This window comes from Podarcis filfolensis (genome assembly GCF_964270895.1).
Source record: "Podarcis filfolensis genome assembly, contig: HAP1_SCAFFOLD_61, whole genome shotgun sequence".
NCBI lineage: Eukaryota > Metazoa > Chordata > Lepidosauria > Squamata > Lacertidae > Podarcis > Podarcis filfolensis.
Window position 1 is genome coordinate 279096 of NW_028149499.1, and position 10215 is coordinate 289310.

The 10215-nt window shown below is 54.8% G+C and overlaps 2 protein-coding genes across 2 annotated transcripts; both read right to left on the reverse strand.

Moving 5' to 3' along the window:
* Positions 1–1638: 1638 nt before the first annotated feature.
* LOC310754986 (olfactory receptor 52D1-like) lies at positions 1639–4057 on the reverse strand (the record flags this gene model as incomplete). Its single annotated transcript, XM_083631649.1, has 2 exons — positions 1639–2675; positions 4054–4057. The coding sequence occupies 2 exons, from the start codon at positions 4055–4057 to the stop codon at positions 1639–1641; spliced, it is 1041 nt and encodes a 346-aa protein (XP_083487775.1).
* A 2109-nt stretch (positions 4058–6166) lies between these two features.
* Positions 6167–9196, reverse strand: LOC310754975 (cystatin-A-like). The gene is made up of 3 exons (XM_083631637.1): positions 9039–9196; positions 7544–7645; positions 6167–6348 (listed from the first exon to the last, which is right to left on the reverse strand). Exons 1-3 carry the CDS (start codon positions 9102–9104, stop codon positions 6229–6231), a joined length of 288 nt encoding a protein of 95 aa, XP_083487763.1. The 5' UTR covers positions 9105–9196; the 3' UTR covers positions 6167–6228.
* Between the last annotated feature and the right edge of the window lie 1019 nt (positions 9197–10215).

The window sequence follows — 10215 nt, forward strand, 5'->3', positions numbered from 1 at the left end:
AGGGGCTGGGAGCTGGGGGCACTGTTATGCAGTGGTTTCGCTCCTTCCTCCTGGGCCGTGTTCAGAAAGTGGTGGTGGGGGATGAGTGTTCAGACCCCTGGGCCCTCACTTGTGGGGTGCCTCAGGGTTCCGTCCTCTCCCCCATGCTTTTTAACATCTATATGAAGCCACTGGGAGAGATCATCAGGGGGTTTGGACTGGGTGTCCATCAATATGCAGATGATACCCAGCTCTACCTCTCTTTCAAATCAGAACCAGTGAAGGCGGTGAAGGTCCTGTGTGAGTGCCTGGAGGCAGTTGGAGGATGGATGGCGGCTAATGGATTGAGGTTGAATCCTGACAAGACAGAAGTACTGTTTTTGGGGGACGGGGGGGCGGGCTGGTGTAGAGGACTCCCTGGTCCTGAATGGGGTAACTGTGCCCCTGAAGGACCAGGTGCGCAGCCTGGGAGTCATTTTGGACTCACAGCTGTCCATGGAGGTGCAGGTCAATTCTGTGTCCAGGGCAGCTGTCTACCAACTCCACCTGGTACGCAGGCTGAGACCCTACCTGCCCGCGGACTGTCTCGCCAGAGTGGTGCATGCTCTGGTTATCTCCCGCTTGGACTACTGCAATGTGCTCTACGTGGGGCTACCTTTGAAGGTGACTCGGAAACTACAACTAATCCAGAATGCGGCAGCTAGACTGGTGACTGGGGGCGGCCGCCAAGACCACATAACACCGGTCTTGAAAGACCTACATTGGCTCCCAGTACGTTTCCGAGCACAATTCAAAGTGCTGGTGTTGACCTTTAAAGCCCTAAACGGCCTCGGCCCAGTATACCTGAAGGAGCGGCTCCACCCCCATCGTTCTGCCCAGATGCTGAGGTCCAGCGCCGAGGGCCTTCTGGCGGTTCCCTCATTGCGAGAAGCAAAGCTACAGGGAACCAGGCAGAGGGCCTTCTCGGTAGTGGCGCCTGCCCTGTGGAACGCCCTCCCATCAGATGTCAAAGCGATAAATAACTACCTGACATTCAGAAGACATCTAGTTTTTAATCTGTGATATTTTAGTGTATTTTTGGTTTCTATGGAAGCCGCCCAGAGTGGCTGGGGAAACCCAGCCAGATGGGCGGGGTACAAATAATAAATTATTATTATTATTATTATCGTTTCCCCTTTTACTTTCCTCTTCTCGAAACCAAAAAGGCCCCAAAGCTGCAACCTTTCCTCAGCTGCTTCCTCCCCTGGATCATTTGGGGTGTCCTTTCCTAAACCTTCTCCAGCTCTGCAATTTCTGCTTTCATGTGAGACAACCAGAACTGGGCACAATCTTCCAGCTGTTGCACCACAGATTTGTAGGGTGGCATTCGGATATTGGCAGCTGAGTTTTCAAGGAAGGGAAAAGACTCAGGTGGCGAGAATCCTCTGCCAACACCCCAATCCTCCCGCCTCCCCCTAGAAATGTGTGCCCCCTGGTCTTCCCTGCAGCCCCATAGCCAGCCGGCTGCTTTTGGGGTCAGAGGAGAACTCTGCCCCATCTCCAGCACTCAGGTGAGAACCAGTTACCGCTCCAGTCGGATGTTGTGCAGCATCTTGTCCTCAGCCTCGGGCAGCAACAGGGCTCTGCCACCCAGTGCCCAGAGGCCGAGGCGTCTGTCCCTCAGACCCCAAACTGGGGGGCACTGCCCTTCCGTCTCAGCAGGCCAAGGACATGCCCCCGGATCTCCTTGGTCTTCACCCCGTAGACGATGGGGTTGAGGGTGGGGGGCACCAGGAGGTAGAGGTTGGCCAGGAGGATGTGGACGTGGTGGGGGACGCTGTGGCCAAAGCGGTGGGTGAAGAAGGAGAAGAAAGCCAGGCTGTAGAAGACTGCCAGGACGCCCACGTGGGACCCGCAAGTGCCCAAGGCCTTGAGCCGGGCGTCTCTGGACGGCAGCCTCAGGACAGCCCGCAGGATGAGGACATAGGAGACCACCACGAGGATGGCGTCCAGGCCGGTGGTCAGGAAGGCGGCCGCCAAGCCGTAGGCGCTGTTGAGTGTGACGTCTGCGCAGGCCAGCTTGGCGATGCCCATGTTCTCGCAGTAGGTGTGGCGGATCACGTTGGTGCGGCAGTAGGGCAGCCTGCGGAGGAGGAAGACCCCCGGGACCACCGCACAGACGCTCCTGGCCACCAGGCTGGCCCCGATCCTGGCCAGGGTGGAGCCAGTGAGGATGGCCATGTACCGCAGTGGCCGGCATATGGCCACGAAGCGGTCGAAGGCCATGGCGAGCAAGATGGCCGACTCGGAGAGGAAGAAGGCGTGGACAAAGAACATCTGGGCCAGGCAGCCCTGGAAGGAGATCTCCTCCGCTTGCCACCAGAAGATGGCCAGCGCCTTGGGGACGATGACCAGGCAGAGAGCCACGTCGTTGAGGGCCAGCATGGCCAGGAAGATGTACATGGGCTGGTGGAGGGCCTGCTCCTTCGCCACCACCAGGACGACGGCCGAGTTGCCCAGGAGCGCAACGGAGAACATGGCGCAGAAGGGGATGGAGAGCCAGCCGTGGAGCTGCTCCAGGCCTGGGATGCCCGTCAGGAGGAAGGAGGCAGGAGGAGGCAGAGGAGGGCCGAGGGAGAGGTTGAGGGCCGCTGAGTCAGCTGCTGCTGGAGGGAGGGCACTGGGGAGGCTCAGGGGGTGGCACCGCTCTCCGCAGCCTGGAGGGGGGCACAGACAAAAGACAGGCAGGCGTCAGGAGAAATGCTGCACGGATCCTGCCTCTCCCCCCCCATCCCTTCAGGCATACCCGGGGGGGGGTGGCTGGGTAAGGAGGACTTGGCTGGCCCCCTGTGAGGGATGCTTGGGATTCCTGCATTCCAGGGGGGTCAGGCTAGATGAACGCTTGGGGTCCCTCCCAATCCCGCCATTCCTTGACTCCTCCATGCCCTTGCAGTGGCAGGAAAAGCCCCTTTGCACCTGCCACTTTTTGAGAGAGCCAGACTCTGCTGTGGAGCTACCATAGCAAGGTAAAGCTAATGCACATATTAAAAAGCAAGATTAAAAATGTATTGTATTGTGGAAAATGGCTTTGCAGAAATGTGTGCGTCAACCCAGACAGCATCTTAAAAAGCAGAGACATCACCTTGCCAACAAAGGTCCGTATAGTTAAAGCTCTGGTTTTCCCAGCAGTGATGTATGGAAGTGAGAGCTGGACCATAAAGAAGGCTGAGCGCCGAAGAATTGATGCTTTTGAATTATGGTGCTGGAGGAGACTCTTGAGAGTCCCATGGACTACAAGAAGATCCAACCTCTCCATTCTGAAGGAAATCAGCCCTGAGTGCTCACTGGAAGGACAGATCCTGAAGCTGAGGCTCCAAGACTTTGGCCACCTCATGAGAAGAGAAGACTCCCTGGAAAAGACCCTGATGTTGGGAAAGATGGAGGGCACAAGGAGAAGGGGACGACAGAGGACGAGATGGTGGGACAGTGTTCTCGAAGCTACCAGCATGAGTTTGACCAAACTGCGGAAGGCAGTGGAAGACAGAAGTGCCTGGCGTGCTCTGGTCCAGGGGGTCACGAAGAGTCGGACAGAACTAAACAACTCAACAACAAGTATGTCAGGGGAAATTCGCACAGAACTGCTGGCAAATTTTCTGGGGGATTTTAAAGACTAACACTGCAAATTGTGGCAGAAATGTAGGACGCTGAATTTAACGTTGGAAACCTGAGGAACTGAGAGGACCAAAACTGGCATTTGTGCCCGTCTTTAGCACTGGCTCTCTCTGCCCCCCCCCTTGACAGGAAGAGGCTTGAATGCGATGTCTCCCCCGCCTCAGTGAGCCTAAGGAGAACACCCTCCAGAGTCCTTGGGGTTGGGTACCCTCCCTGCCCTTCCGCCTGGGGAAACTGGCAAGTGGGCAGGTGGGTGGGGATGGAACACCCCCCTTTTCTCCTTGGCTCTCTGTGAGTGTGGGCGAAGAAGGGGTTCCCTCCGTGCCATGCCATCCATTTCCCCACTCAAAGCATCCCCACCACCCACCCATTGGCTCCCCGACCCCCATCAAAGGGCTCACGATGCCCACCCAGCCCACTCACTCATGGCGCTGCGCTGCCCCGGCTCACAGGATCAGGGCAGGGGCTGCAGGGATTCCTGGCATGAGATCTCGGCCCCTTCTCCAAACCCCACACACTTTGCAGGCTGCAAAACACCAGATCTCAGTGCGGGATGTGGAGAGAGAAGACCCAGCAGATCAGACTCAGTTGGCTGAGGTTTATAAGCCGCACAGATCCACCTTCTCTCCCTCCTTCCTCTTTTCTGCCAGGGGGCTCAGGAGAGTCTCCCCTCCCCTGGGCCACCCAGAGACTTCTGGGCCCCTGAGCATCCAGCTGGTCCTCTCTGACCAGGCCCCACGGAGCCCCCCCCGGGCCCCCCTGGGCAGAGCCCTCTGCTGCCTCTCCCCACAGACACCAGCCTTCCTCCTCCTTGGTGCCCAAGATTTCCGAAGTCCACTGGGGGCAAGTGGCCGGCAGATGCTTGAAAAAGGGAGGCTGGTTGAGACAGAAGTTTCCCAGACTTGTGCAGTGACTCAACTGGACTTGGGGGGGGGGGTCCCAAGGTGGGGGAGCCCTGCTGCTGTCCCCAGGGCCTGGGGGGCATCTCTGGCCATGTTCCCAGAAGCCACCAGGGCCAGTGTGGTGTAGTGGTTAAGAGCGGTGGACTCGTAATCTGGTGAACCGGGTTCACTTCCCCACTCCTCCACATGCAGCTGCTGGGTGACCTTGGGCCAGTCACACTTCTCTGAAGTCTCTCAGCCTCACTCACCTCACAGAGTATTTGTTGTGGGGGAGGAAGGGAAAGGAGAATGTTAGCCGCTTTGAGACTCCTTTGGGCAGTGATAAAGCGGGATATCAAATCCAAACTCTTCTCTGCCTCCGCAGTCAGAGGCAGCGATGCTTCTGAATGCCAGGTGCTGGAACTGCAGGAGGAGAGACTTGCTCTGGGGCCCGGATCCTGCGTTTGCACTTCCCCTTGGGGAGAACAGGAGGCTGGACTCATTGGGCCCCCTTTGGCCTGACCCAGCCTGCTCTTCTTACGTTGAGAAAGAGAGAGAGGTTACAGGTAAGGTAGTCGAAACAAAATTAAAATATTCCTTCCAGTAGCATCTTCCAGTGATGGTCTCTAAGGTGCTACTGGAAGGAATTTTTAAATTTTGTTTTGAGAGAGGTTGTCTGTTTGTCTGGACTCTTTAGGACGGGGCGGGTCCGGCTTGAGGAGCACATGAGGGCCCCCAGGCCCCCCCATGTGGCTCTCCAGACTGTTTTGGGCCAGCTCTGTGGGGCAGGTCCAGGTGGGGTGGAGGCCACTCTTCCCAAGTCCTGGCACCCGGCTGACGGGCCCCTGGAGGACCTGGAGGAGGACTTTGCCTGGGGCTGTGGGTGCAGCAGGAGGGTGTGTGAGTGGAGCAGCCCTGGGTGCCTCTGAGGAGACCTGTTTGTGGGAGATTTGGGGGATATCAGGCAGGAGGCGCCTCCTGGCAGGCAGATGATAAAGGCGGTCCCTCCTGATAGCTCCGTGGAGGAGACCTCAGCCTCTGGCGCCAGGAGCTTCTGAGGGGGAGGGCATTCGCTGTCTAAGCAAAAGGAACGGGTGGCCCCAGCCGCCTCCCTCGATGGCTTCCTGCTACTACTATTTTCAAGGAACTTTGTGTTGTTGGTCTTTATGTTTTCGGCCATGTGTTCCTCAGAGTCTTTTTGAGCATCCTTTCCCGTCTGCTTGCACTTTTTTATGGCCACATTCTACGTTCCAGTTTGCTTCTCATATTACATTTTTAAGAGTTTCAGAGTGATTTGCCCCTCTAGGTTTTGACTTTCCAACTTCCTTCTCACCAGCTTTCCTCTTTGGAAATCAAATGTGCCCCTGATGACACTCTATCCAAGACCAAGCCCCCCACATCGCACCTCTTGCCCCCCCAAAGCGAGGCCTCCCGGAGAGCCTCTCTCACCGCTGCCCTCCCCAGACTGGCATTCATGGAAGGGGTGGCATCGAAGGCGACCTCCATTACAGCTGTTCCTTGCCACACCCGCTTCCTCCCCATAAATGCCACCTTTCTCTCTCTCCCTTCCCCTTCCAGGGGCTGCTGGGGGCCTTTCTCTCACCCCACAGCTCATTCCCTCTCCCTCCCCTTGCACAACTTCTCAAAGCCAGAGACTCTTTCCAAGACCTCCTCTTTATTGAAAGAGCTCCTAAAGCTCTTGAGCTCTCCGCTGCTGCTAGAAGTAGGTGATGGGGTCCGTCCTGGTGTGGTTCAGCTCATAACCGTGGAGCGTGAGATCGCCTGAAAGGTTCTGGAACACACGAAGGTGGGCGTATTTGTCCTCCGCATACCGGACCTGTGAGGAGGAGGGAAGAAGACAGAAAGGGTGTCACCAGCAGAGACCGCCTGACCGATGGTTCCTCTATTTATGTACACGACAACAGCAGCTAGAACTTTGTATGTACAGAAGTGGAAAGAGAAAGGACAACCAACGAAGGAGAAACGGCTTGTGAAACAGATGGAATATTCTGAAATGGTGAGATTTTGCTCCGTGAACTGCCCTGAGACCTCTGAGTATGGGGCAGGATATAAATCCAATAAATAAAAATAATAAACTGCCTAACTAAGAGGAAGTAATGACAAAGCGTTTAAGGAGGAATGGGAAAAGCTGGTGGATTACCTATCAAATTATCACCCAGTTATGAAGTCATGGGCAGGATTTGAAATATGAGCAGTGCATGAACGAAAGATTGAACGGCAGTGAGGTTTAGATGATAAAAATATTTGTGTTATAAAACAGCTAATAAAAATGAGTGAAAAACAAACATCAGGCAAGGAGGGTTGGAAAGTAAAAAAGAAACATGGTAAAGGTAAAGGTAAAGGGACCCCTGACCATTAGGTCCAGTCGTGGCCGACTCTGGGGTTGCAGCGCTCATCTCACTTTACTGGCCGAGGGAACCGGCGTACAGCTTCCGGGTCATGTGGCCAGCATGGCTAAGCCGCTTCTGGCGGACCAGAGCAGTGCACGGAAACGCCGTTTACCTTCCCGCCAGAGCGGTACCTATTTATCTACTTGCACTTTCACGTGCTTTTGAACTGCTAGGTTGGCAGGAGCAGGGACTGAGCAACGGGAGCTAACCCCGTCGTGGGGATTCGAACCACTGACCTTCTGACTGGCAAGTCCTAGGCTCTGTGGTTTAACCCACAGCGCCACCCGCTGTGTATATGATGATAAATGCTTTGAAATATTGTTGGACACTTGATAAAAATGTTGTGTTGTGCTGTGTTGTATATCCATCCGACATCTGTTTAAAAACCTCCAGGGAAGGCGAGGCCATCACTTTCCATGGGAGTCCATTACTGCCAGACGTCTCTTGCCCTCAGAAATTTATTCCTAAGATTTACCGTACTCAGATTCTCCTTGGAGAATGTCTCAAAACGGCCTGGTGTCTCTTAGCAGGATGAGAGCCATGTCTGCCCCCTGGAGGCCCTTGGAGGAAAAGCTGATATAGAGATGCAATAAATAAACCAGCCAGGAAAGGGCCACTGACCTTGAGGAAGTAGTTGGTTCCAGCCACCACCTGAGTCCTGAACTCAGTAACCTCAAAGAGGTTGAATGCCTGGTTCACTTTTGCTTCCAGCTGACATTTCACCTGCGGGAAGAAGGCAAAGGCTGATGGTTGTGGCAGCAGGAAGCTGAAAGGGCCCCGGGGGCGGGAGGAGAGAGGCTTGGCTCACTCATGGGGGCCAGAAGAGGCTGCTGGAGGTTCCCTGGGACAGGCAAGGGGGGGGAAAGCTTTTGGCACCAGCCCCTCCCCATTGGATTCCCTCCTAGTGCTTTGGCCATCCTGGCCGGGAGCTGGTTGGAGTTGTACACTTGGAGAGCACAAGGCCCCCAAAGCCTTTCATAGAATCATCGACTTGTAGAGTTGGAAAGGGGTCCCCAAGGGGCATCTAGTCCAACCCCCACAATGCAGGAATCTCAGCTAAAGCATCCAGGACAGAGGGGCACCCAACCTCTGCTTAAAGAACTCCAGGGAAGGAGAGTCCACCATCTCCCCAGGGAGACTGGCCCGCCATCAAACATCTCTTACTGTCAGAAAACCAAAATCTCTTTTCTGGTAACTTGAAGCCATTGGTTCAAGTCCTAACCCAGGGGTCAGCAAACTTTTTCAGCAGGGGGCCGGTCCACTACCCCTCAGACCTTCTGGGGGGCCAGACTATATTCTGAAGAAGAAAAATGAACTAACTCCTACGCCCCACAAATAACCCAGAGGTGCATTTTAAATAAAAGGACACATTCTACTCATGTAAAAACACGCTGATTCCCAGACCGTCCGTGGGCCAGATTTAGAAGGCGATTGGGCCAGATCCAGCCCCCAGGCCTTAGTTTGCCTACCTATGTCCTAACCCCTAAAGCAGGCGAAAACAAGCTTGCTCCCTCTTGCATGTGACAGCCCATAAGATATTTGAAGATGGCTACCATATCTTCTCTCAGTCTCCTCTTTTCCAAGCTAAACATACTCAGCTCCTTCGACCGCTCCTCATAAGGCTTGGTTTCCAGACCCTTGATCATCTTGGTCGCCCTCCTCTGCACATGATCCAGCTTCTCAACATCCTCCTTGAATTGTGGTGCCCAGAACTGGACACAATATTCTAGGTGTGCTCTGACCAAGGCAGGACAGAGTGGGACTATGACTTCCCTTGATCTGGACACTAGACTTCTGTGGATGCAGCCTGGAATAGAATTAGCCTTTTTTGCTGCTGCGTCACGCTGTGGACTCATGATGAGCTTGTGGTCCACTGAGACCCCTAGATCCTTTTCACATGTACAGCTAGCGTTGACATTTGGGAATCCTTGAGAAACAGGCCTCAACATGGCAGTCATTTTCCACAGTGAGTCAAGAAAAGCCTCTTCGCGCAATGAGGCTGGAAGCCAGACTTCCCCACCTCTATTCTGTCTCCAGAAGAGGCAGAGCCCCAGAGCCCCTCTCTGCCTGGTGGTGGTGGAGGGGGAGAGGAATCTGTGGGGAGAGGGCAGCTCACCTGGTCAGCGATGGCCTGAATCTCAGGAGTGGCCGGTTTGGTGGGGGATAATCCTCCAAGACTCATGGTGGCTCTGAAGGAAGATGTGCAGCAGGTCTGAAGCAAGAGAGCCGAACGAGGGAGGAACGGGGAACACACCTTTTATTCTCAGGCAGCCCCCACCTCTTCTTGGGCAACATCAGGTGCAGAGGTGGCTGACGGCCAAGGCTGGCGTCATGTGGGAAGGAGCATTGCTCATCAAACTCTGGCATGAGGAGACACATCCCATCTCTGACAGAGGAGGGAACTGCTGCTGGAAAGGAGAAGGGGGCTGCCTGGCTGCCTGCACCCAAATTCCATTGCAACCCCTTGCGAGGCCATAGCAGACCTCAACATTCCCTGGGGAAGAAGGGGCGTCACATGCACCAGGAGTGGTTTAGTCCTGCTGACCACATGACCCAGAAAACTGTCTGTGGACAAACACCAGCTCCCTTGGCCTGAAAGCGGGATGAGCACCGCAACCCTAGAGTCATCTTCGACTGGACTTAACTGTCCAGGGGTCCTTCACCTTTACCTTAGTAATTCTCCCAGTTATGGCTTGCCTAGAAGAGACAGTGGCACTCCTGAGATGCACAAGGAAGGAAGAACCTGGCGAAACACCCGCTTCCCCGAGGCTAAAACCTCCCAGTCTCTGCCACCCACCTCTTTCCAAGGAACTGTGCATGACTCCTTTTGAGGGAGGGAAAACCTTTGACTCAGCTCTGATGCTTGACATTCCGGTTCCACTCAGCCCAACTATATTAATAATAATTTATTATTTATACCCCGCCCATCTGGCTGGGTTTCCCCAGCCACTCTGGGTGGCCTCCAACAGAACACCAAAATACAATAACCTATTAAACATTAAAAGCTTCCCTAAACAGGGCTGCCTTCAGATGTCTTCTAAAAGCCTGGTAGTTGTTCTTCTCTTTGACATCTGGGGGGAGGGCGTTACCCAGGGCTGGCGCCACTACCGAGAAGGCCCTCTGCCTGGTTTCCTGTAACCTCCCTTCTCACAGCGAGGGAACCACCAGAAGGCCCTCGGAGCTGGACCTCTGTGTCTGGGCAGAATGATGGGGGTGGAGACGCTCCTTCAGGTATACTGGACCGAGGCCGTTTAGGGCTTTAGAGGCCAGCACTAACACTTTGAATTGTGCCC

Excerpts from the sequence above, each read along its gene's own strand:
- LOC310754975 (XM_083631637.1), bottom strand. The coding sequence starts at position 9,104 with ATGAGTCTTGGAGGATTATCCCCCACCAAACCGGCCACTCCTGAGATT. Across the intron at positions 7,646-9,038 it reads TTCAGGCCATCGCTGACCAG|GTGAAATGTCAGCTGGAAGC; the intron begins GTGAGCTGCCCT and ends TTCTTCCCGCAG. Across the intron at positions 6,349-7,543 it reads GAACCAACTACTTCCTCAAG|GTCCGGTATGCGGAGGACAA; the intron begins GTCAGTGGCCCT and ends TCCTCCTCACAG.